The sequence below is a fragment of the Penaeus monodon genome, chromosome 3, assembly GCF_015228065.2.
Source record: "Penaeus monodon isolate SGIC_2016 chromosome 3, NSTDA_Pmon_1, whole genome shotgun sequence".
NCBI lineage: Eukaryota > Metazoa > Arthropoda > Malacostraca > Decapoda > Penaeidae > Penaeus > Penaeus monodon.
Window position 1 is genome coordinate 43,434,775 of NC_051388.1, and position 27,319 is coordinate 43,462,093.

Genomic DNA, 27,319 nt, shown 5'->3' on the forward strand with positions numbered 1-27,319 from the left:
TTTCTTCTTTGTCTTGTAATTCATATTCAACATAGACATAGATTGCTTCCTGCAATACCCTTCTTGCACAAGGCACAGCATGCTGTCTCGCTATTGGTCGAGGAGTAAAAGGTCGACCAATAACATTAAAGGATATTTTAACACAATGCCAGGCACTGAGGTATATATAAGGCCTTAGACCCAGAACTTAGTATAACACACATACTTACTGAAGGAAGCAGAGCCATAAGTCTTGTGTTGTTTAAGAGGTTCAATATCTACTGAGTGATTTGCAAGGTGTGTGTATGTGATTTTGTGAAAAGTTATTATTATTATTATTTTTTTTTTTGTAATCTGGCTTTTACATACGGTTGAATAAATCAAGGTGTTTATGGACTACAGTATTGAACATATGGGTCAATCTTCATTCTCCGCTATGTAGAATGAAGTTCATCATTTGCTTATAACATTCGGATTTCCCATTGTGATTTACTATATTAAGAGAATAAACGTTTGCCTTTTCGTTTTAGATGAATAGCGCCCTAATCCTTCTGGTGGCCGTTGGTCTTTCCTGTTTGATGGCAGCCCAAGCAGCATCCTCATTCGGCGTTCTAGCTGGCCTAGGAGCCTTGACGAGCGCTGTAAGCAAGCGCAGATATCATGGTGCTAGCCATGGACGAGGCCATGGCCATGGCTACAGAGCCCCTAAAAGAAAGTACCGTCTCCGCTTCCGCCGATCCGTTGCAGCAGCAGCTGATGAAGATGATGATCTGATTTTATCCACAGTAGGACAACTGGATCCCAACACCTGCGTCCCCAAAATGTTTTGCCTCCTGCAGGCGAAGGACGAATCCGATCGCACACTAAAAGAGAACATGCTTGTGGAAGTCTTAACCGATAATACTATGAAGCCAAACTCCTACAACGCTGCCTTCGTCTACGCTAGAGACGTAGCCACTAAGACGAATGACTCCTGCAAGAAGGCTTTCCCTAAATGCTCACTTGGTGAAGAGGAACTTAGTGAGCTGTTGGATCTAGCTTGGGGCTGTGACTGCAGCTCGGGAGGAAGAGAGTAAAATTGGCAGCTACAAACTCTGATGCTACACTTAGTTGTTGGCATCTTCCTGTGACTAGAGCCACAGAGGGCTGAAAAGGGGCCTAGTGTCTCTTATGTCCGTTGGACAGTGAAAATCGTATGTTCACTGGTGAGTCATACTGTGAAATGAAAAGCTCTAATTGCGGTATGCCCGACTGGTGTGCATACATTATATAGGTATTCTGTGCCTATTAGTAGATAATATTTATTTATTTCATGCCTGCAAATCTGCAGGTTGTTGATCCAAAGACAGCTGTTTTATTTTCTGTACCAAATGTATGATTTTGACACCATGTTGTTTACCATGGTGAAAGTCAGATGACTTTAAACAAATAAATCTAAATATAATTCCTAGAACAATTGTTTTGTTAATCCTCTCTTTTTCACCACCACCTGGAACATTACCTATATTCACTGGTACAGTGTACAAGAATTGTGATTAATAATGATAAATCTATGTATATCTATATTTATCTATATAGCTATCTATCAATATATGTATATATCTTTAATATTCTATAAAGATAATATGTACAGTTATACACATGCACATGCATTTATCTACAATCTATCTATATATATTGATTTCTATAATCAAAGGCATATAAATATATAAAGACACATGTATATATATGCATATATATATATATATATATATATATATATATATATATATATATATATTTAATATATATGTATATATACTTATATGGTATGTCAATTAACAGACGGAAACAGTGATCTCGCCTCGTTCCCCCCACATTTCCTGCAGCTCCTGTCCCATGCCACGTTTCCGCCACACAGACACCGCGCTCAGCACTGCCCCAACAGTAGCATGTGGTCATTTACATGTGTTGTGAGTCATAAGTACATTAACTACCATTGTTGTTTATTAACTGCCTTTTGCAAACTGGTGGCAGAGGTGGTCATTACATCCTTTTGGCTCACAACTCGGACACTCTCCGAAATCCGCTCGACCAAAGCTTCCACGATATGACCATGTCTTCCAAACCACGTGAGTACGCGTTTTAGGCCCTTTCATTTCTTCCACCCCACCCCTTTTGTCCCATAAATATGTTAAGGTGTAAGTGCAGTCACTGTCACGTTGGTTTTGTTGGGTAAAAGTGCTAAGTGACAGGAAATGGCAGCATTCTCACTCAATTCTCACTTCAGGTTACATTTCTTATTCTTCTGACCTTAGATCACATGACTGCGTGATCATGTTTTTTTTTGTCAACAAACATGAATATCATTCTCTAATCAAGTATTTAATTAATTTGTCTCGTTATTAGATTTATACTGTTTCAACTACAATGCATTGAACACGTTCGCGATTTAATCTTAATAATGAATATCAAAACATTTATTTCTATTCTCATAGCGCATTTCCTGTCATGACCTGACCTCGCTTTCTCTCACTTCCGATCGGCACGTGAGATGGCTTGAGAGACAGCTCAGCGTATACGTATATGTGATTTTGTGAAAAGTTATTTTTATAATCTGGCTTTTATATAAGGTTGAATAAATCAAGGTGTTTATAGACTACAGTACTGAATATATGGGTCAATCTTCATTATCCGCTATGTAGAATGAAGTTCATCATTTGCTTATAACATTCTGATTCTTATTGTGATTTACTATATTAAGAGAATAAACTTTTGCCTTTTCGTTTTAGTTGAATAGTGCCCTAATCTTTGTGGTGGCCGTTGGTCTTTCCGTCATTATTATCCTTATTTTTGTTATCATTATTTAGTTGAGGTTAAGTTATAGTTAACATTGTATATGATTTCTTAGACTGCCCTAAACAAATAATTTTTAAGCAAGTGTCCCCCTCACCCCCACTCCTCTCTCTCTCTCTTTTCCGTCCTCCCTCCCTCCCCCTTTCTCCCTCTCTTTCTCCCTCCCTTTCTCTATTCCTCCCTCCCTCCTTCCCTCTTTTTCTCTCTCTCCTTTTCTACACCCACACCCTCTCTCTTTCATTCTTACTCTCTCTTTCCCACTTGTTCTTTCTCTCCTACTGTATCCCTCCGTTCCCCCCTCTCTCTTGTTTTCATTCCCTGTTATCCCCCCTTTCTGTCTTGTTTACCGTTTTTTTCTTTTCTTTTTTGGGATTGACATCTCTCCTTGCAGCCATTTTTGTAGGTACTGTAAAACGCTCATCAGCAATTTATCTCCTTTCTCTTTATTGCTATATTCCTTTCTTTTCCTTCCTCCATTCTTACCTCAGCCTTCTCCATAAACAATTATCATTATACATAATCGCTATGCCTTCTTAGAGCCTTTCTTTTAGCTACATTTTTTTCTTTTACGATTAACTTTCATTTAAATATAAACCAGACTTTACCGTTTCGTGGAGCACATTTTAAACAAGATATCCGGTGAAATCAGAGCAATACATAGACTCGAAACATAGCATTGGATTTAAACATATCTTCCAGGTATAAAATCAGTGTGTAACTCATGAAGGTGAATCACAGTTTCCTGGTAACAATGAATATTAATGAGCTTGGCCTGGTGAGTGCGAAGGTAATCGTAGAATCTCTGGTGAGCTCAACTTTATATTTACCTATAGGTACCGTATGTAATCCTAAATTGATGATGTGCCATATCTACTGTAGATTGAGCGTGGTTGATCCAACATAACAGCTGGATTTAACACGATGTCAAAATGAGTCCAACATGGTAAATAGATCCAACACAATAATGATGTTGATCACAAGTTAGATATTTAAGAAAAGGCAATCCTATACTAAGCTACAGCATGACAACATAGATTCAACATGGCATGAAGAAAATTCACAGTTAAATTTAAAGAAAAACTCAACTCGACAGATAATCTAGACTGAACAACCTAATCCGGGATGGCGTGAGAATCGTGCAATGGCTATGTAGCCTTGATTGAAACTGACTCGTTTTAGGTAATGTATTTTAGTCATAGTCATTTGTCATCGTGTAAATGAGTTGCAGTATCTACAAAAAATCTGCAAGGATACATGTATGTTAAAAATAAATCGTAACATGTCTAAGTATCCAGCATAAACATATTTTCCCTTAGAAAAAAAAAGACATGAGAAAACGTAATCATCTAAAACGTAGTAACCTTATTTGTTATTACTGTTTTCATTTTTTATCACCCTTCATTATTCATATTATCTGCGTGGTCATGAACTTTGTTGTCATCGTCACCATCATTATCATTATCATCATGAATCTGCAACTGAGTAATACTACTAATAATAATCTATTTGTCATTTCTTCACAAATGTATTCATCGGCATAGTAATTTGGGTAATGGAAATTACGTAATTACGGTTCTAGATATTGTTTGATAAAATTAAATGTGTGATATTTGAATTTACTGAATCTTCCATTCTTTAGTGATTAAGAATGTACTCCTCTCTTTGTTGCTTATTTCTAATTGTTTTATTATTATTATTTATTTATGTTATTTTTTTGTAATCGTTAATGTTATAATCATTACAGTAGAGGAGGAAATATAATTATAATTCCTCCTCTACTGTTTCCATTTCTGTGATGGCCATCTTTATACAGTTATGTAGTTACAAGTTTATCTGATCTTTATTCTTTGCTTTCTTCTTTGTCTTGTAATTCATATTCAACATAGACATAGATTGCTTCCTGCAATACCCTTCTTGCACAAGGCACAGCATGCTGTCTCGCTATTGGTCGAGGAGTAAAAGGTCGACCAATAACATTAAAGGATATTTTAACACAATGCCAGGCACTGAGGTATATATAAGGCCTTAGACCCAGAACTTAGTATAACACACATACTTACTGAAGGAAGCAGAGCCATAAGTCTTGTGTTGTTTAAGAGGTTCAATATCTACGGAGTGATTTGCAAGGTGTGTGTAGTGATTGTGAAATTTTTTATTATTATTATTATTTTTTTTTATAATCTGACTTTTACATACGGTTGAATAAATCAATGACTTTATAGACTACAGTATTTAACATATGGGTCGATCTTCATTCTCCGCTATGTAGAATGAAGTTCATCATTTGCTTATAACATTCGGATTCCCGTTGTAATTTACTATATTACGAGATTAAACGTTTGCCTTTTCGTTTTAGATGAATAGCGCCCTAATCCTTCTGGTGGCCGTTGGTCTTTCCTGCTTGATGGCAGCCCAAGCAGCATCCTCATTCGGCGTTCTAGCTGGCCTAGGAGCCTTGACGAGCGCTGTAAGCAAGCGCAGATATCATGGTGCTAGCCATGGACGAGGCCATGGCCATGGCTACAGAGCCCCTAAAAGAAAGTATCGTCTCCGCTTCCGCCGATCCGTTGAAGCAGCAGCTGATGAAGATGATGATCTGATTTTATCCGCAGTAGGACAACTGGATCCCAACACCTGCGTCCCCAAGATGTTTTGTCTCCTGCAGGCGAAAGACGAATCCGATCGCACACTAAAAGAGAACATGCTTGTGGAAATGTTAACCGATAATGCTATGAAGCCAAACTCTTACAACGCTGCCTTCGTCTACGCTAGAGACGTAGCCACTAAGACGAAGGACTCCTGCAAGAAGGCTTTCCCTAAATGCTCACTTGGTGAAGAGGAACTTAGTGAGCTGTTGGATCTAGCTTGGGGCTGTGACTGCAGCTCGGGAGGAAGAGAGTAAAATTGGCAGCTATAAACTCTGATGCTACACTTAGTTGTTGGCATATTCCTGTGACTAGTGCCACAGAGGGGTGAAAAGGGGCCTAGTGTCTCTTATGTCCGTTGGACAGTGAAAATCGTATATTCACTGGTGAGTCATACTGTGAAATGAAAAGCTCTAATTGCGGCATGCCCGACTGGTGTGCATACATTATATACAGATATTCTGTGCCTATTAGTAGATATTTATTTATTTCATGCCTGCGAAACTGCGGGTTGTTGATCCAAAGACAGAAGCTGTTTTATTTTCTGTACCAAATGTTGTATGATTTTGACACCATGTTGTTTACCATGGTGAAAGCCAGATGACTTTAAAGAAATAAATCTAAATATATTTCCTAGAACAATTGTTTTGTTAATCCTCTCTTTTTCACCATCACCTGGAACATTACCTATATTCACTGGCACAGTGTACAAGCATTGTGATTGATAATGATGAATCTATATATATCTATGTTTATATATATAGCTATCTATCATTATATGTATATATCTTTAATATTCTATAAAGATAATATGTACAGTTATATACATGCACATGCATTTATCTACAATCTATCTATCTATATATAGAGATTTCTATAATCAAAGGCATATAAATATATAAAGACACATTATGTATATATATGCATATATATATATTTATCTATTAATATATATGTATATATACTTATATGGTATGTCATTTAACAGACGGAAACAGTGAGCTCGCATCGTTCCCCCCACATTTCCTGCAGCTGCTGTCCCATGCCACGCTTCCGCCACACAGACACCGCGCTCAGCACTGCCCCAACACGTAGCATGTGGTCATTTACATGTGTTGTGAGTCATAAGTACATTAACTACCATTGTTGTTTATTAACTGCCTTTTGCAAACTTGTGGCAGAGGTGGTCGTTACATCCTTTTGGCTCACAACTCGGACACAGTCTCCGAAATCCGCTCGACCAAAGCTTCCACGATATGACCATGTCTTCAAAACCACGTTAGTACGCGTTTTAGGCCCTTTCATTTCTTCCACCCCACCCCTTTTGTCCCATAAATATGTTAAGGTGTATGTGCAGTCACTCTCACGTTGGTTTTGTTGGGTAAAAGTGCTAAGTGACAGGAAATGGCAACATTCTCACTCAATTCTTCTCACTTCAGGTTACATTTCTTATTCTTCTGACCTTAGATCACATGACTGTGTGCTCTTTTTTTTTGTTGTTTTTTTTTTTTTGTCAACAAACGTGAATATCATTCTATAATCAAGTATTTAATTAATTTGTCTCGTTATTAGATTTATACTGTTTCAACTATAATGCATTGAACACGTTCGTGATTTAATCTTTATCATGAATATCAAAACATTTATTTCTATTCTCATAGCGCATTTCCTGTCATGACCTGACCTCGCTTTCTCTCACTTCCGATGGCTTGAGAGACAGCTCAGCGTATACGTATATGTGATTTTGTGAAAAGTTATTTTTATAATCTGGCTTTTATATAAGGTTGAATAAATCAAGGTGTTTATAGACTACAGTATTGAATATATGGATCAATCTTCATTATCCGCTATGTAGAATGAAGTTCATCATTTGCTTATAACATTCTGATTCTTATTGTAATTTACTATATTAAGAGAATAAACTTTTGCCTTTTCGTTTTAGTTGAATAGTGCCCTAATCTTTGTGGTGGCCGTTGGTCTTTCCGTCATTATTATCCTTATTTTTGTTATCATTATTTAGTTGAGGTTAAGTTATAGTTAGCATTGTATATGATTTCTTAGACTGCCCTAAACAAATAATTTTTAAGCACGTGTCCCCCTCATCCCCACTCCTCTCTCTCTCTCTTTTCCGTCCTCCCTCCCTCCCCCTTTCTCCCTCTCTTTCTCCCTCCCTTTCTCTATTCCTCCCTCCCTCCTTCCCCCTTTTTTTCTCTCTCCTTTTCTACACCCACACCCTCTCTCTTTCATTCTTACTTTTCTCTCTTTCTCACTTGTTCTTTCTCTCATACTGTATCCCTCCCTCTCTTCCGTTCCCCCCTCTCTCTTGTTTTCATTCCCTGTCATCCCCCTTTCTGTCTTGTTCACCGTTTTTTTCTTTTCTTTTTTGGGATTGACATCTCTCCTTGCAGCCATTTTTGTAGGTGCTGTAAAACGCTTATCAGCAATTTATCTCCTTTCTCTTTATTGCTATATTCCTTTCTTTTCCTTCCTTCATTCTTGCCTCAGCCTTCTCCATAAACAATTATCATTATACATAATCGCTATGCCTTCTTAGAGCCTTTCTTTTAGCTACATTTTTTTCTTTTACGATTAACTTTCATTTAAACATAAACCATACTTTACCGTTTCGTGGAGCACATTTTAAACAAGATATCCGGTGAAATCAGAGCAATACATAGACTCGAAACATAGCATTGGATTTAAACATATTTTCCAGGTATAAAATCAGTGTGTAACTCATGAAGGTGAATCACAGTTTCTTGGTAACAATGAATATTAATGAGCTTGGCCTGGTGAGTGCGAAGGTAATCGTAGAATCTCTGGTGAGCTCAACTTTATTAATACCTATAGGGAGCGTATGTAATCCTAAATTGATGATGTGTCATATCTAGATACTGTAGATTGAGCGTGGTTGATCTAACATAACAGCTGGATTTAACACGATGTCAAAATGGGTCCAACATGGTAGACAGATCCAACACAATAATGCTGTTGATCACAAGTTAGATATTTAAGAAAAGGTAACCCTATACTAAGCTACAGCTTAGAAAACGTAATCATCTAAAACGTAGTAACATTATTTGTTATTAATGTGTTTTCATTCTTTATCACCCTTCATTATTCATATCTGCGTGCTCATGAACTTTGTTGTTATCGTCACCATCATTATCATTATCATCATGAATCTGCAACTGAGTAATACTACTACTAATAATCTATTTGTCATTTCTTCACAAATGCATTCATCGACATAGTAATTAGGGTAATGAACATTACATAATAACGGATATAGACATTGATAAAATTGAATGTGATATTTGATTTTCCGCTCATGTGCGCGCGGGCATGCATGAATATCATTATTACCCTTATTTTTGTTATTATTATTTAGTTGAGGTTAAGTTATAGTTAGCAAAGTATATATGATTTCTTCGACTGCCCTAAACAAATAATTTTTAAGCACGTGTCCTCCACACCCCCACTCCTCTCTCTTTTCCCCCCTCCCTCCCTCTCTCTCTTCCTCCCTCGCTCCCTTTTTCTCTCTCCTTTTCTACACCCACACCCTCTCTCTTTCATTCTTACTCTCTCTTTCCCACTTTTCCTTTCTCTCCTACTGTCTCCCTCCCTCTCTTCCCTTCCCCCCCTCTCTCTTGTTTTCATTCCCTGTCATCTCCCCCTTTCTGTCTTGTTCATCGTTTTTTTTTTTCATTTTTGGGATTGACATCTCTCCTTGCAGCCATTTTTGTAGGTACTGTAAAACGCTTATCAGCAATCTGTCTTCTTTCTCTTTATCGCTATATTCCTTTCTTTACCTTCCTCCATTCTTGCCTCAGCCTTTTCCATAAACGATTATCATTATACATAATCGCTATGCCTTCTTAGAGCCTTTCTTTTAGCTATATTTTTTTCTTTTACGATTAACTTTCATTTAAATGTAAACCAGACTTTAACGTTTCGTGGAGCACATTTTAAACAAGATATCCGGTGAAGTCGGATATACTCGAAACATAGCACCGGACTTAAACATATCTTCCAGGTATAAAATCAGTGTGTAACTCATGAAGGTGAATCACAGTTTCTTGGTAACAATGAATATTAATGAGCTTGGCCTGGTGAGTGCGAAGGAATCGTAGAATATCTGGTGAGCTCAGCTTTATTATTACCTATAGGAACCTATGTAATCCTAAATTGATGATGTGTCATATCTAGATACTGTAGATTGAGCGTGGTTGATCCAACATAACAGCTGGATTTAACACGATATCAAAATGAGTCCAACATGGTAGATAGATCCAACACAATAATGATGTTAATCAGAAGTTGATATTAAAAAAAAAAGGCAACTCTATACTAAGCTACAGCATGACAACATAGATTCAACATGGCATCAAGAAAATTCACAGTTAAAATTAAAAAAAAAACTCGACAGATAATCTAGACTGAACACGATAACCTAATCCGGGATAGCTGTGAGAATCGTGCACTGGCTATGTAACCTTGATTGAAACTGACTCGTTTTAGGTAATGTATTTAGTCATCATAATCATTTGTCATCGTGTAAATGAGTTGCAGTATTTACAAAAAATCTGCAAGGATACATGTATGTTAAAAATAAATCGTAACATGTCTAAGTATCCAGCATAAACCTATTTCAATTATAAAAAAAGACACTTGAGAAAACGTAATCATCTAAAACGTAGTAACATTGTTTGTTTTTAATGTTTTCATTCTTTATCACCCTTCATTATTCATATTATTTGCGTGCTCATGAACTTTGTTGTCATCGTCACCATCATTATCATTATCATCATGAATCTGCAACTGAGTAATACTACTAATAATAATCTATTTGTCATTTCTTCACAAATGTATTCATCGGCATAGTAATTAGGGTAATGGACATTACGTAATTACGGTTCTAGACATTGTTTGATAAAATTGAATGTGATATTTGATTTTACGGAATCTTCCATTCTTTAGTGATTAAGAATGTACTCCTCTCTGTTGTTGTACTTATTTCTAATTGTTTTCTTTGATTATTTATTTATTTATTTTGTAATTGTTAACTGATTATAATCAATTAACAGTAGAGGAGGAAATATAATTATATTTCCTCCTCTACTGTTTCCATTTCTGTGATGGCCATCTTTGTACAGTTATGTAGTTACAAGTTTATCTGATCTTTATTCTTTGCTTTCTTCTTGATCTTGTAATTCATATTCAACATAGATATAGATTGCTTCCTGCAATACCCTTCTTGCACAAGGCACAGCATGCTGTCTCGCTATTGGTCGAGGAGTAAAAGGTCGACCAATAACATTAAAGGATATTTTAACACAATGCCAGGCACTGAGGTGTATATATAAGGCCTTAGACCCAGAACTTAGTATAACACACATACTTACTGAAGGAAGCAGAGCCATAAGTCTTGTGTTGTTTAAGAGGTTCAATATCTACTGTGATTTGCAAGGTGTGTGTATGTGATTTTGTGAAAAAGTTATTTTTTAAAATATAATTTGGCTTTTACATACGGTTGAATAAATCAAGGAGTTTATAGACTACAATATTGAACATATGGGTCGATCTTCATTCTCCGCTTTGTAGAATGAAGTTCATCATTTGCTTATAACATTCTGATTCCCATTGTGATTTACTATATTAAGTGAATAAACGTTTGCCTTTTCGTTTTAGATGAATAGCGCCCTAATCCTTCTGGTGGCCGTTGGTCTTTCCTGTTTGATGGCAGCCCAAGCAGCATCCTCATTCGGCGTTCTAGCTGGCCTAGGAGCCTTGACGAGCGCTGTAAGCAAGCGCAGATATCATGGTGCTAGCCATGGACGAGGCCATGGCCATGGCTACAGAGCCCCTAAAAGAAAGTACCGTCTCCGCTTCCGCCGATCCGTTACAGCAGCAGCTGATGAAGATGATGATCTGATTTTATCCGCAGTAGGACAACTGGATCCCAACACCTGCGTCCCCAAAATGTTTTGCCTCCTGCAGGCGAAGGACGAATCCGATCGCACACTAAAAGAGAACATGCTTGTGGAAGTCCTAACCGATAATACTATGAAGCCAAACTCCTACAACGCTGCCTTCGTCTATGCTAGAGACGTAGCCACTAAGACGAAGGACTCCTCCGCCTGCAAGAAGGCTTTCCCTAAATGCTCACTTGGTGAAGAGGAACTTAGTGAGCTGTTGGATCTAGCTTGGGGCTGCGACTGCAGCTCGGGAGGAAAAGAGTAAAATTGGCAGCTATAAACTCTGATGCTACACATAGTTGTTGGCATCTTCCTGTGACTAGAGCCACAGAGGGCTGAAAAGGGGCCTAGTGTCTTTTATGTCCGTTGAATAGTGAAAATCGTATGTTCACTGGTGAGTCATACTGCGAAAGAAAAGCTCTAATTGCGGTACGCCCGACTGGTGTGCATACATTATATACAGATATTCTGTGCCTATTAGTAGATAATATTTATCTATTTCATGCCTGTGAATCTGCAGGTTATTGATCCAAAGACAGAAGCTGTTTTATTTTCTGTACCAAATATTGTATGATTTTGACACCATGTTTACCTTGGTGAAAGTATGATGACTTTAAACAAATAAATCTAAATATCTTTCATAGAACAATTGTTTTGTTAATCCTCTCTTTTTCACCATCACTTGGAACATTACCTATATTCACTGGCACAGTGTACAAGAATTGTGATTGATAATGATAAATATATATATATATATATATTTATCTATATAGATGTCTATCAATATATGTATATATCTTTAATATTCTATAAAGATAACATGTACAATTATACACGTGCACATGTATTTATCTACAATCTATCTATATATATAGATTTCTATAATCAAAGGCTTATAAAAATATAAAATCAAGGAGGACCTGTGCGAGACCTTCGAGGACGTGTGGACGTCGAGGACGGATAGATTTACCAAGAACCAGGAAGAAAAAGAAGACGACAAGGACGAGCAGTCACGAAGATGGATCAAGGACAACACACGCGAGAACGAGATGGCCAGTCAAGTTGGGTCACTCCTTGAAGCCAATCTAAGGTGACTCGAGAGCGATGCGTTAGTAGGTGGCCGAGCAATGTGTTATGTCATTAAACAGACGGAAATAGTGACCTTGTTGTGTTTATTATTTGCAACGTCTCCAGGCTCAATAAAAGAGTGTAAAGAGGTCACTGCCACTACCCGATTGGTACGCTCAGGAACGACTGTATGGTGTAAGAAGGGATGCAAGGTCAGAAGAATTGTGGAAAGGAGCGACAGTAGTGTGCGTATGTATGTGTGTGTGACGTGTATTTGTGCAAATGAGCCGAAGTGAGGTAGGCGTGGTTGAAATCCCGAGGAGAGGCGTGTACAGATGCTTCATCTATACTTTAGGGTTTTTTGATTGTTTACCTTTTAAACTTTAGAAACTAAAATATGTGTAGGTGTTATTCAGTCTTCCTTCTTACAAACAATTGGTGACTTATCAAAAGAGTATTATAAAATTATCTATTTTGTAAAACCAAAGATAAAACATAACCTAAAACGAAACACGAGCACAGTAAAAGACAAACACTAGAACACAAGACAAAGACAAAACAACATAAAACACAGTAAAAACACTAAACACACATTAAATGAGAACCACCTTCTCTCACGTAAAGTGTAACCGGATCACTTATATATATATATATTGCCGAGACCTGGGCTGGGCTCCTGCGCACAGAGCCCAGCACTGGAACTGGCCTGGAACTGGAACTGGAACTGCTTCAAGGACCAGGGACTTTTCACTGTCACCTCGGCCCGCGAAACTGAGTTAAGGTTCTCACAAGATTTGCATAAAAAAAATCTTATGGTCACTAAGATATTCTTATTATAATAATTAAAAACAATGAATAGTTCATAAAAGTTTTGTGAAATGAAATAGTAAAAATAAAAAAACAACCATCGTGCACAAGTGCATATCATGGTAAAATAAGTTCATAAAATGTTCAGTGTAAAATTGTAAAAAAATGGAAGATGTAAAAAATGCATAATGAAATTATGATAAAATAATGATAAATAAGATTAATAATTTTTAATGATTTAATAATTTCTCTTTGGTGGTCTATTTCTAATCCGGCAAAGGTTCGTCTAAAACACGACGTAAAAATGTTTATTAAATGCACATAAAACTAAGGTAAAACAAATAAATCAGGCAAATGAAACGAAGCCGCGCAGGTGAGACGCTCCAGGTGTGATTCCAGTTTTCTGTTGTCACAGCTTCCTCACAGCAACGGGCATCTTCAGCCTCGGGGGATAAAATCAGGGGTTTTGGGCGACCTCGGAGGCGCACGAGGCTGCATCCTCTTACGTGGAGCGAGGAGGGACACCGTCCTTCATCTTGTAAGGGGGAGATGGAGTTTACAGGCGGTCCACTACCTCTCCTCACTCCCCCCACATTCCCTGCAGCTGCTGTCCCACGCCACGTGTCCGGTGCCCAAGGATGACCCAAGTCTTCAGTTCGCTCCCTGCAGTCAACGTGCCCAGATCAACCACCCACCTCCTGGATACTGTAGCAAATGCTAATACAATCATATCTCGCAAGAAAGTGTAAAGAGGAGTCATTGCCACCACTCATTTGAGAGACGCATGGGAACGTAATGTGTATGGGAGAAGGGTGATAGTGGAGAGACAAGTGTAGGGAAAGTAGCAAAAGAGTGTAAATGCAGTATGTGTGTGTGGTGTATAAGTTTGGTGCGAGACTATAAAGGTTGGTAAACGTGATATGAGCCGAGGAGAGGCGTGTGCGTTACGCAGTTAAACAGAGAGTCGCCTTGATTAAAATAAAAACTATCACTGGAGCCAAGTTGCCATTCACATAGTGACCTCACCAGGAATCGAACTGTTACTTTGAAATTAAGCATAGATAGAACAGCTTATTCCAAAATAAAAGTTAAAGACAAACAGACAATAAAACACTATGAAACAACGATAAAACAAACGGAAACACTAAGTCAAACACGAATAAAACAAGCAATAAAAGGAACGGTAGTACAAAAGGAACTTAAAACATTGAAATACAAACGATGAAACGTAAAATAGTACACTTGATAAAACAAACGATAAAACAATAAAATACGGAAATAGAACACTGAATAAAACAAACGAACAGAATAAAATCCCGGAGATGATAAGAATTAAGCACCGGACACTTAGGTCACTTGGGCCGAAGAAACAAATTCTCTCTTACTTCCTATATTAGAACAATCCCCACGACCACTTAGCTTTGACAGGGAAAGCCCATCCGGGGTTCCTCAGACTGTCGTCGAGGCAGACCGCTAGCAAAATCTTGTAGGCGGGAGAAGAGTTTGTCATGGCTCTTTATTTAAGAATTAATGAAAATCTTAAAACTCAAAATGTTATTAAATTTCGATAAATGCAATAAAATACTTTTAAAAAATCATAGGCTTAAAACAACTGATTTAAAATATGAATTGGCTAAATAAACGAACCATGAAATGCTAAAAGATTGAGAACGCAAAATATTTTTTATACGAAATTTAAATAGAAATAAATAAAACAAATAAGGAATATAATCAAAATGATTAAGCTTTGAGAATTCAATGGACCTCAGTTATTGATAATATATATCTTAAAATGTAAAATTAAATGTACATTGGTGTTTTATCATCTTTGGGGACGAATGCTTATTAAATAAATAAATAAATAAACAAAATATTTCGTAAAAAATAAAAAGATTTGGCAGCGGTCATCGTAGGCGTGGCGTGTGTGCGGGCATCCTCCTCACTTGCGAGATAAACATGTTTTTTTCGGGGCTGGAGGTGATGCTGCCGGCTAGAGGACGTGTTACATTGTAGAAAAAGGGTCGCATAGGGAAGGCTTCGGTGCAGAAAAGCCGCCTCCACAACCCACATTGAAAATATAAGGCAAAATGACGCTACGCATGGCTCCACCAGGTGGAAGTGTTGCCACCTTTAGTTCACTTCTACTTTATCCATGCCTGTGGGAGAGTTGGAGGTGAGAGGAGATTTTGACATTGAAGTACCTCCTGGAGTGATTGACGCAAGATCGGGAGAGCGTGATATCGTGCTCACGTGTGTTCCCTAGTTGTAGAAGCATCTGAGCCTGTTACAACTTATCCTCATGTACATGAATCAATCTATCTATACATACATATATCTTTATAACTAAATAACTATGTATATATATATATGGATATAATATCTATGTATATTATATATATACATAGATATTTATGTATATATGAATATATATACATATATCTGTAAGTATATATACACCCACATGTATATATATATGTGCGAATATATATGCATACATATAGATACATCCATATATATATATAAATATATATATACATACACATATATCTATACAGATATACACGCGTAAATGTATGTATGTATATATATATATCTATATACGCTGTAACGTGACGTGACCAGAGGCAGTGACGTCCAGCACAACAGAACCGATCAGTTATGAAATAGATCATCACGTGACAATAGAAGCTGGGCCTAGAAGGCAGTTGATATTCAAATTAGTTCCATCGTGGCTAGGAAGTGTATGGGGTGTGATAATAACTATTTCGATTTCATTGCAAAATATCATCGAAATAATGACGCGAGTTTTTTATACCTGCGAAATCACGGTGTATTGTAGAAGTACTATGCTCGAACTGTAAGATACGTGTCATTACAGACAAGACAGACACCAGTCCATCATCAGTTCTTCGTCGAGGCCGTGAAACTGAACCCTCCGCTGTCCGATAAGGAACGGCGGAGAGCGATCACGATTCCCGCCAACAACGAACTGGAAGACCCCGAGATGATACTTGAGTTAAGGTGTGGATAAAACTCTTACTGAGTCTGGGCTCTTTCCTGCCGGAACATATGAGGTGAAGATTTTGCAGACCAGGCGGGGTGGAGAGGCGGCAGCCCCCCCCCCCCCCAAGGGGGGTTTAAGGGGGCGAAATCCCCTATATAACCTGGAAGCGAGTGGATATATTGTGCTCCCTCGTGTATTACCGATATTTCTCGAAATCCCCCGCCCCCCCCCAAAAAAAAAAAAAAAAATCCCCTGATATTTGTCATGCCCTCCCCACCTATTCCGGACCGATATCGTAGCTGTGCTTCGTTTGCGAAGGAAATGAGTGCTAGATTCGTTCGAAACACGCAGAAAACTATTGAAAAAATATATAGTTCATCGGAAAATCGGTGTTAGGCGTCATTTTCAAAATTTAACACACACACACATATACATACAGACCCACCCAGACACACACACGCACATACACGCACACGCACACATAATATACACACAGTATATTATATATATATATATATATATATATATATATATATATATATATATATATATATATGTGTGTGTGTGTGTGTGTGTGTGTGTGTGTGTGTGTGTGGTATTATTAGAAGAGACGCTTAACACCTAAAAAAGAGAATCTGAGCTTACCAAGTACTAGCCCCCCCCTGATGGGGGTTTAAGGGGGGCAAAAGTCCCCTATATCTACTGAAAACGCGTCAGTATAATTTGCTTGTCCGGGCTCTATCCTGCCGGAACACGTGTGGTGAAGATTTTGTAGGCCAGGAAAGGGGTGGGGGGCAGTAGCCCCCCAATAGGGGGTTTAAGGGGGCGAAACCCCCTGTATCACCTGAAAACACGATTAATTCAAGTTGCTTGACGGAACATAAGAGGTGAACATTTTGTAGACCTGGCGGGGGTAAGGGCGGAGGGGGCAGCCATCCCCCCAAACGAGGTTTAAGGGGGCAAAACCCCTATATAACCCGGAAACGGATGGATATATTGTACTCTCCCGTGTATTACCGATATTTCTCGAAATTTTCTCCCCCAAATTCCCTGATATATATCATGCCTTCCCCAGCTGTCGGGACCGATATTCGTAGCTGTGCTTCGTTTGCGAAGGAAATGAATGCTAGATTCGTTCGAAACACGACGAAAACTATTGGAAAAACATTTCGTTCATCAGAAACACGGTGTTAGACGTCACTAAATTTGCTGTGTGTGTGTGTGTGTGTGTGTGTGTGTGTGTGTGTGTGTGTGTGTGTGTGTGTGTGTGTGTGTGTGTGTGTGTGTGTGTGTGTGTGTGTGTGTGTGTGTGTGTGTGTGTGTGTGTGTGTGTGTGTGTGACCGTAGCGTTAAATATTCCGTGCAAACAAAATTTTATGGTGTTACCCCTACTACACGGCGGTCAAGTTGTTCAAAGAAAATGGTTTACCGCAGTAACTACGGTTTATAGATACACAGTTCCAGTTAACAGCATGACGCAATAGTTATATTTTTCTGTAGTTATTTCCTTTTTCACATAGTATATTTGTACATCTTTATCTATATCTGTCTGTCTATCTATCCATGCCTCAAATATATCTCTACTTATCTAGCTAGCTAGCTATCGATCTATTTAACTATCCATGTTTATATATGTATGTATGTATGTACGTATGTATGTATGTATGTATGTATGTATGTACGTACGTATGTATGTATGTATGTATGTATGTTTATATGTAAGTATGTAAAGGTGAAGACCAAGAAAGGCGAACATGCGTGCCTGTGAACGTGCATACGTGTGTGCGTTTCAAAGGCAGTGAGCGCAATGATTATTCAAGAATTACGGAATCTAGTGACTCACTGAACATACTTGAAAAAAGGAACGCCATGGCCACTACAGTTTCGTCCTAGACGTCACAACGGTTACGGAGAACGTCATTCCTTTCCGATGAGTGTGACGGGATCTTTTCGCGCTTCGAGGAACCGGAAGTGGCTTTTTTCATGCCCACTAGAGGTTTTCTTTTTCATTTTGGTTTCGTTGCACGCTTACTTTATTTCCTTTGACTTCATTGTTTATGTACTCTTAATCTGTTTATTTACTTTTTTTCACATTTTTTTTATCACTTCTTCACGTTTCATACCATTCTTACTAGTGTTTGCCATTATTAGTATTTTAATTATCATTTATGTTTTTTTTTCACAATCATTTATTTTGCCATTCTGTTATTATTGATAATACCATTTTTATAATCAGACACATAGTCAAAATCCCTCATCATCATCATTTTTATCATGTAATGCAAATTACTGATACTCTTGTTAAAACAACCTTCTCATTATTGTTATTATGATTATTAACAAAACCTTCAATAGCATTATTATCGTTTAAGATTTTTCATTATCGTTATTATTGTTGCTATTATTCTTGCCCATTATCTTTGTTATCATTGTGATCATTATGGTATAACCATAAGATGAGAAATCCTCGTCATCCGTTTTTACCTGTTTTATTGTCATATCGGTTTCTATCTATGTGTTTATTTCCTAGTTTATGTATTAATAATGAATATTATTGGCATTATAATTTGCGTCGTTATTATGAATTTCTGTTTTCATCGATATATATATATATATATATATATATATATATATATATATATATATACATATACATATACATATATATACATATTTCTTTATTATTATTATCATTATTATTATTATTATTATTATTATTATTATTATTATTATTATTATTATTATCATTATTATTATTATTGTTGTTGTAATTCTTATTATCATTATCATTATTATTATTATTATTATTATTATTTATTATTATTATTATCATTATTATTATTATTATTATCATTATTATTATTATTATTATTATTATTATTACTATTATTATTACTATAAGTCTTTATTATCATTATTATTCTATTATTATTATTATTGTTATTATTATTATTATTATTATTATTATTATCATCATTATTATTATATTATGGTTGTTGTGTTATCATCATTATTTGATATTACATTATTATTATTTTATCATATTATTTTTATTACATTATTATTATCATTATTATTATCGGCATCATTCTAGTGAAATTCACAGTAATAATTTTATTATTGTTATTACTTTTATTACTATTATTATCCTTTCTGTAATTTTCACTATTTATATCATCATCATCACCGTCATTATTATTATTATTATTATTATTATTATCTTTATTATAATGATTATCATTATTATTAATAATATGAAGATGATGATAATTATTATTATTATCTTTATTATTATTATTGTATTATCATTATCATTATTATCACAATTATTATTATTATTATTATTATTATTATTAGCATCATTATTCATCTTCTTTTCCTTCTAAATATCATTATTATCATCATTATTGTTGCTGTTGTTATTATCATCATTATCATTATCATCATCATCATTATCATCATCACTGTATTTTCATTATTATAACCATTATCACTATCATTATTGAAATTATTATTATCATTATTATCATTATTATCGTTATTATCATTATCATTATTACCATTATTTTTATTGTTATTATTATTATTATTATTATTATTATTATTATTATTATTATTATTATTATCTTTATTATAGTGATTATCATTATCATCATCATTATTATTAACATGATGATGATTAGCATTATTGCTACTATTGTTATCATCATTACCATTATTATCATTATAACTATTATTATTGTTGTTGTTATTATTGTCATTATTATCATTCTTCTAAATATTATTATCATCATAATTATAATTATAAGTTTTATTCTTTTTATTATTATTATCATTCTTCTTCTTCTTATCATTATTGTCATTATTTTAACCATTATTAGCATTAACTTAATGATTATTATATCATCACCATTACCGCCACTATTATTGTTGCTATTGTTATCATTATCATTATTATAATCATCACTTCTATTATCATCATTTTCGTTGTTATTATCATTTTTATTATTATTATTATTATTATTATTATTATTATTATTATTATTATTATTATTATTAATACTATCATAATAATAATAATTATTATTATTATTGTTATTACTGTCATTACTTTTGTCATTATTGTTGGTAATGCTACCATAATAGTTATTATTATCAATGTCATTATCATTATCATTACTCTTATTATAATCATTATTATCACATTAATTATCATCACTATTATCGTTACCATTCTTATAATTCTCATCATCGTTATTGCCATTATCATCATCATCACCATCATCAATGCCATTACTCACAGTATTCAGAATAATCGTCATTATTTCATTACATACATCCGTTATTTCCCTGTTCGTTACTACGCGGTGCGCCCTGACCCAGCCCAGCTCACTCAGGGCCGCCGTATATAAGTGAACGGCCCCCAGACACTCACTTCAGTTAGCGTCTTGGTGTCGAAGTTTGAAGACGTTCCTTTCAAAAGATTTCGAGGAATTGTTTTTGTTTTTTGTGTGGAGTGGCTGTTATTTCGCTGTCTTATCTACGTAAGAGAGCTTTGGTAAGTCTGTACCTTTTTTCTCTGAATTGCTTGTGTTATTGTTGGTTATGCAATATTTAATATAATGTAATGTGGTGTTTTCTATATCAAATATACAGACGGAAATGGGGGATAACGCTTCTCTTTTCTTCATGCTCTTCATATAGCAACAATTTACTTATATTCTCTTATGCAGACATACAAACATATATACGCACACATATTTATATATGGCGGAGTATATCAGTCTATATATCTGTCTATCTGTTTATTTAATTATTTGTTTATCGCCCTCTCTCTCTCTATCTATATGTCTTCTATATATATATATATATATATATATATATATATATATATATATATATATATATATATATATATATATGTATGTGTGTGTGTGTGCATATGTATATGCGTGGATATGTGTATATCTAAGTGTATTTATGTATGTATCTAACTACATATCTAAACACACACACACACACACACACACACACACACACACACACACACACACACAGCATTTAAATTTTTTCCTGGCAAATTATTTAGTGTAGAAATAAATAATTTTGCTTTATAAACTTTCACACATTTCCTACCTCTTGCCTCAATGAAAGGAAGGTGCTTACATACCATTCGTAACTCAACTGACAAGGTTGGAATCATTAAAGATACAGTATATCAGTATATCAAATAAACTTTTATTAACATCAACGTTTTACCAGATGATGGTGTTTGTGTGATATTATTTCTCTTCTTTTCCCACAATTATCATTTTTATGCTCTGTATTCTTCCTCTTAAGTTCCTCTTCATCCACGATCATCCACATCATGATTCGGTGTCCCGGAATCCCCGTCAAAATCCTTAGTTTCTCCGATTCCTCATGACAGGTCTCCCACCGCCTTCAGATGCGTCTCTTGGCTCTGTTCGTGGCACTCCTTTCCCTTGTGAGTGCCGCGAATGCCTTCTTTCCTCTCCCACGTGGTAATGGATTTCACATTCGCCAGGTATGTGTTTCTGTCTTTTACCATTTTTTTCTGATTATATGTATATACACACAAATATGTATATATATATGTATATATATATATATATATATATATATATATATATATATATATGTATATGTATATATAAATATGCACACACACACACACCACACACGCACACACACACACACACACACACACACACACACACACACACACACACACACACACACACACACACACACACACACACACACACGTGTGTGTGTGTTGATATTGCTTTGATTTATATACCTATCATTTGTTATTGTTTTACTTTGTTAACTCTTTTGGTTATTCTTTGTGGGTGTTTGGTATTATGCTCTTGTAGGCAGGCCCTGATTTTTTAATGCAATGATTGTTGTGTGTGTGTGGTGAGAGAAAGAGGTGGAGGGGAGAGAGAGGGAAAATGAAAGGGAAAATGCAAGGAAGAGGCAAAGGAAAGGAAAAGAGGTAGAGGGAGAGAGAAATAGAGAGAGAAATAGAGAGAGAAATAGAGAGAGAATAGAGAGAGAGAGAGAGAGAGAGAGAGAGAGAGAGAGAGAGAGAGAGAGAGAGAGAGAGAGAGAGAGAGAGAGAGAGAGAGAGAGAGAGAGAGAATTTTTGGCTAATTTAATGTACGGCATAAATATAGTTTCTTTAGTATCAAGTTCTCTATTTGTAATTAGTCTTCTTGGTAAGTCTGTTGTTACTCGTATGGCTTGTGGCTTTTATTACATTTACTTATGTGATTTCCTGTCTAGTTAAATGCCCGTCAGGTATGTGTTTAAATTGGGTATTGGTAATTGAGGATTATTGAATAATGTATTTTTCCATCTTTCTTTCTCTTTTTTTTTAGCCGTGTGTTCTGGGTTACTTATTATTACTCTTCCTAGCTTGCTAATCATATTCATGTTACTCTCTTTCATCTTCCCCTTTCTTAGCACTGTGTTGTATGTTTTTTTCTTGATTTAGATCCATACTTTATGTTATTTACTTTTTTATTTGTCACTTTCATTTGTCTTTGCGTCCATTATTCATGAACTGTTTATTTTAATTCAGCTGATTTTGTCTTCATCGTTTTTTTTATAGACGTTAATATCCTTGCTATTATTTATTTCCTTTTGAAATGTAGAAAAAAAATAACAGCATAAGTAAGGAAGTTATTTCTATACTAAATTATATTTTTTGATCGCAGAATCGAAATGTGAGTTACATATTTTATACTGTGGAATTATTTTTTTCTCATTCATATTTATTCTACTGTAGAGCCGTTATTTTTCATTATTCTGGGTATAAATATTAGTAATTTCTGTGTCTGATGATCTGAATTCACTTGGCACTGGCGTTCGGTTTTCTTGCGTATTCTTTTCGCGATCACTATAGTCGTGTTCTTGTTATTATGATTTGTTATATTAGTAGCGTTATTGTCATCATTATAGAAATTACTATTAGTGTTGTTTGATCATTATTACTAATATTATAGTTATTGTCGTCGATTACATTACCTTTACTATGCTATTGCACGTATTAATAGCACTGCTGCTACTGATATCAACTTTACTTGTGATATTATTGCATTAGTTGATATTTGCAACGTTACCCTTGGTAAATAATTGTTATGCTTTTACGGGAGCAACGGTAACAACTATTATTCTGACACTTTAAACTTCTGCCTTTTTCTATACATACGATAATCCTCACTGCAGTTACCTCTTCTTCCTACATACAATAGTACAATGCTCTCAGTCCTACCAGAGCTTTCATATATTATTTCTAATTCATTAATTGGCACCCCCTTCTCTTGACAGAACTTCAGAAGAGGTCGTCCGATAAGTGGAGGACGACCTCGACCCTACGTCTTCGATGACTTTATAAGAGGAAAGTAAGAGAAAAAAAGCAAAAAGAGTTAGATCGATGTATAAATCCCCTTCACCACCCGCCGGGTTGAACCTGGTCCCGCTTTCTTTATTTTATTATTATATTTTTTTAAACGATTATTTGTAGATTTTGTAGTTTATGATGTGAATAAATAATTTACGATTAAATCTATTAACTTTACCCTATTATTTTTATGATAAAGATTTTAAGAATTAAAAGAATATATACATATATATGTATATATGTATATGTATATATATATATACATATATATATATATATATATATATATATATATATATATGTATATATATGTGTGTGTGTGTGTGTGTGTGTGTGTGTGTGTGTGTGTGTGTGTGTGTGTGTGTGTGTGTGTATACATATGCATATTACGTATATATTTATTTTTATATATATAGTATATATATATACATATATAATATATATATATATATATATATATATATATATATATATATGATTGTATGTGTATATATATGTATATATATATATATATATATATATATATATATATATATATATATATATATTGTGTGTGTGTGTGTGTGTGTGTGTGTGTGTGTGTGTATGCACTCGCACACACACACAACACACACACACGTGTGCGCGTGCGTGTCACATATCTAATTATATGATAATGTAAAGATGTGATAGATATTTTTCTTCAGCAAATCTGAAACATTTTTAACAGTTGATTCTTGTTTTATACTGTGAAGTTTTATACCGTCCAATAAACAAATAAATATCTAAAATGTAGCTTATATATGAATAAAATGAGCAACGTATGCACTGATATATGAATTAAAAATTGTACTTTTTCATATAAGTTTCCATAAGATTAATAGTGATATCCATAGACAATACACCATATAATACTAGCCTAAATCCAGTATTCATAAGCTAGTGATGAATTCTCTGTAATCAGCATTTCTAGAAAAAGAAAATTCCTTCAGATACAAAAGCAGATTCCACAGCACGGAAGGACAGCCAGCTGTTAGTGAGAACAGGAAGTTATTTAGCGTAATAGACAAAGGACACAGCAGCACCTCGCCGCCGTGAGCCGTGGGTCCTTCGCTGATGAACCGGGCTGTGTTTTTGCTTCTGTAGTTTGGATTCCTGTTTAGGACTTAAAGGTCACGGTGTGATTATACGCCCTTTGGTGTAGATATGTAAATAGGACCAAATATTCTCAGCAACTACATCATAGACAGGTAAATATCCGTTTATAGTACAGTATGTATATATTTTTTTTCTTCATTTTCTTTTTCTTTATATGAATGTATGTGCGTGTGACCTAAACTCACTCACAAGAAGGTAAGGACGCAAAGTATAAATTGATAAATATACTGACAAATATCCCGTCTGCTAAGATTGCAGACGCGGTGTAAACGGTAGGTGTGGTGGCCGCAGGACGGACTCTGACGGTCAAGTAACAGCCACAAGGTCGTTTTCCCGAAGGCGGAAATGTCTGTATTATTTCCGCTAATCTACTTATGTGCGTAGGTGTTTCCCTGTTTTTTTTTTTTTTTTTTTTTTTTTTTTTTTTTTTTTTTTTTTTTTTTTTTTTTAAGGGAATAAGTGCAATTTCTTGCAGTGTATGAGTGTCTGTAGAATGCTTAATCGTTGGGAATTGCGTGTCTATTTTTGATAATGTCTATACCTTTGGGTGTTTGTCCATGCTTGTCCTACCCAAAATTTCTCGTATGATAAGTTTCCTCTCAAGCGGTCTGCGTAGAAAAAGAAAGGAAAGACATAGAAAAAAGAAGGAAGAAGCAAAAACAAGAACAGGAAGAGATGTCAATTACACGTCGTGATTTGCTTCCCACAAGCATTATTACCAAGCCAGTAAGTATGACGGTCTTGGGAAAGGAGCAATGCCGATCGACGACAGGGAACGCAAAGCATAAAATAAAAGAACGAAGTAAGACAGTAGTTGATAATTCTAGGTTAAAGAGGGAAACAGTGCATGGTAAAAAACTAATCACTGCCCTTGGTTTGCGGTCTCTATACTACTCCTTATCGTGAGAGTTCTTTCTGTATTGGTGGAGAAAGAGAGAGAGAGAGAGAGAGAGAGAGAGAGAGAGAGAGAGAGAGAGAGAGAGAGAGAGAGAGAGAGAGAGAGAGAGAGAGAGAGAGAGAGAGAGATGAGAACGAGAATGAGAAAGAATGAGAGAGAGAGGGTGGGAGGGTGAGGGAGAAGAAGGAGCAGAAAGAAGGGAAAAGGCAGAAAATAGTAAAAATACAGACAAAGAACTCCGTATATATAGATCGTGTTCCAGTACGAGCTTCCTTGAAAAAACAAACAAACAAAGAATTTTAAATGTCCATGAGATACCAACAGTTAATGAGGAAATGGTTATACAACTGGAATACATAGACAGAAGAAAGATTGCTACTAACTGTGTGTTGTGTGTGTGTGGTGTGTGTGTGTGTGTGTGTGTGTGTGTGTGTGTGTGTGTGTGTGTGTGTGTGTGTGTGTGTGTGTGTGTGTTTTGAGTTCAAATTACTTTTTTTTTTTTTCTTATATATATATATATATATATATATATATATATATATATATATATATATATATATATATATATATATATTTCTGTAGTCACTGCCAAAATATCTGAATAATATTTCGAGCTTGAATTTACTGTAAATTTATAACGTTTAGAATTACTCAGTGCCTTTTATATTTTGATATCCTTCTTAGATTGAATGAAACAATCATTATATCTTACTTTTAAATGATAATCGCCATTAGGTCCACTGTATTTAACTAAGGGAGAATATTCTTGTGTAAAAGTTCGAAAAAGTTAATCAATAAGGCCATAAAAATGCAATAAATAATAAATATTTACATCGCAATTCCAGAACTTAGATCTTGACCGAATATTTTGGAACAATTTACCAAATAATCGGTAAATATTAAATACCCGATGTGATCGACTCTTGAAATCCCATACATAAGACGGAGCTCGAATCGCTAACTACAGCGTTTCCTACACTGCGGTTGAATGCCTGTTAATGGAGTAATAATAAAATCAAATTTGTGTCTTGGGAATCATTGCGCCCAAATTACTGTGTTCAGTGCCCTGGGAAAGATGACTCGTTGGTCTGCATCTGAAGAAATACTTTACGTTGATTAAAGGATTGAACAGCATCTGCACAAATGGAAATACGAAGTGCAATAAAGAATATATATATATATATATATATATATATATATATATATATATATATATATATATATATATATATATATATATATATATATATATATATATATAGAGAGAGAGAGAGAGAGAGAGAGAGAGAGAGAGAGAGAGAGAAAACATGGTAATTTGTCCGCAGATCCGATTCCCAATAAAAGTTATTTAAGTTTGGGTCATCGTAGACATATTCGTTTTCTATTACTACGCAATAAAAAGGATGTGAATTAATGGGTGTCAAAGGTATTTTAGATTTTTTTACGAAACCACAAAAATACAAGTATTTGCTACCAACCATTATATCAATTCAATGCGGTGAGGTTTACGAACCCTTTAAATTATTATTCAGTTTATTT

At 35.2% G+C, this 27,319-nt stretch overlaps 3 protein-coding genes and 1 long non-coding RNA gene across 4 annotated transcripts; all 4 read left to right on the plus strand.

The window, feature by feature from the left end:
- Positions 1-198: 198 nt before the first annotated feature.
- LOC119595093 lies at positions 199-1,348 on the plus strand. Its single transcript, XM_037944240.1, has 2 exons — positions 199-276; positions 510-1,348. The coding sequence occupies exon 2, from the start codon at positions 510-512 to the stop codon at positions 1,053-1,055; it is 546 nt and encodes a 181-aa protein (XP_037800168.1). The 5' UTR covers positions 199-276; the 3' UTR covers positions 1,056-1,348.
- A 3,527-nt stretch (positions 1,349-4,875) lies between these two features.
- On the plus strand, positions 4,876-6,049 carry LOC119595103. Its single transcript, XM_037944250.1, has 2 exons — positions 4,876-4,941; positions 5,171-6,049. Exon 2 carries the CDS (start codon positions 5,171-5,173, stop codon positions 5,714-5,716), a length of 546 nt encoding a protein of 181 aa, XP_037800178.1. The 5' UTR covers positions 4,876-4,941; the 3' UTR covers positions 5,717-6,049.
- A 4,872-nt stretch (positions 6,050-10,921) lies between these two features.
- LOC119595110 lies at positions 10,922-12,083 on the plus strand. Its single transcript, XM_037944264.1, has 2 exons — positions 10,922-10,929; positions 11,151-12,083. The coding sequence occupies exon 2, from the start codon at positions 11,151-11,153 to the stop codon at positions 11,700-11,702; it is 552 nt and encodes a 183-aa protein (XP_037800192.1). The 5' UTR covers positions 10,922-10,929; the 3' UTR covers positions 11,703-12,083.
- An 8,677-nt stretch (positions 12,084-20,760) lies between these two features.
- On the plus strand, positions 20,761-23,895 carry LOC119588792. Its single transcript, XR_005230144.1, has 3 exons — positions 20,761-20,874; positions 21,745-21,861; positions 23,673-23,895. It is a non-coding gene; the product is annotated as an uncharacterized LOC119588792 (long non-coding RNA).
- The last annotated feature ends 3,424 nt before the right edge of the window (positions 23,896-27,319 follow it).

Excerpts from the sequence above, each read along its gene's own strand:
- LOC119595093 (XM_037944240.1), top strand. The coding sequence starts at position 510 with ATGAATAGCGCCCTAATCCTTCTGGTGGCCGTTGGTCTTTCCTGTTTG.
- LOC119595103 (XM_037944250.1), top strand. The coding sequence starts at position 5,171 with ATGAATAGCGCCCTAATCCTTCTGGTGGCCGTTGGTCTTTCCTGCTTG.
- LOC119595110 (XM_037944264.1), top strand. The coding sequence starts at position 11,151 with ATGAATAGCGCCCTAATCCTTCTGGTGGCCGTTGGTCTTTCCTGTTTG.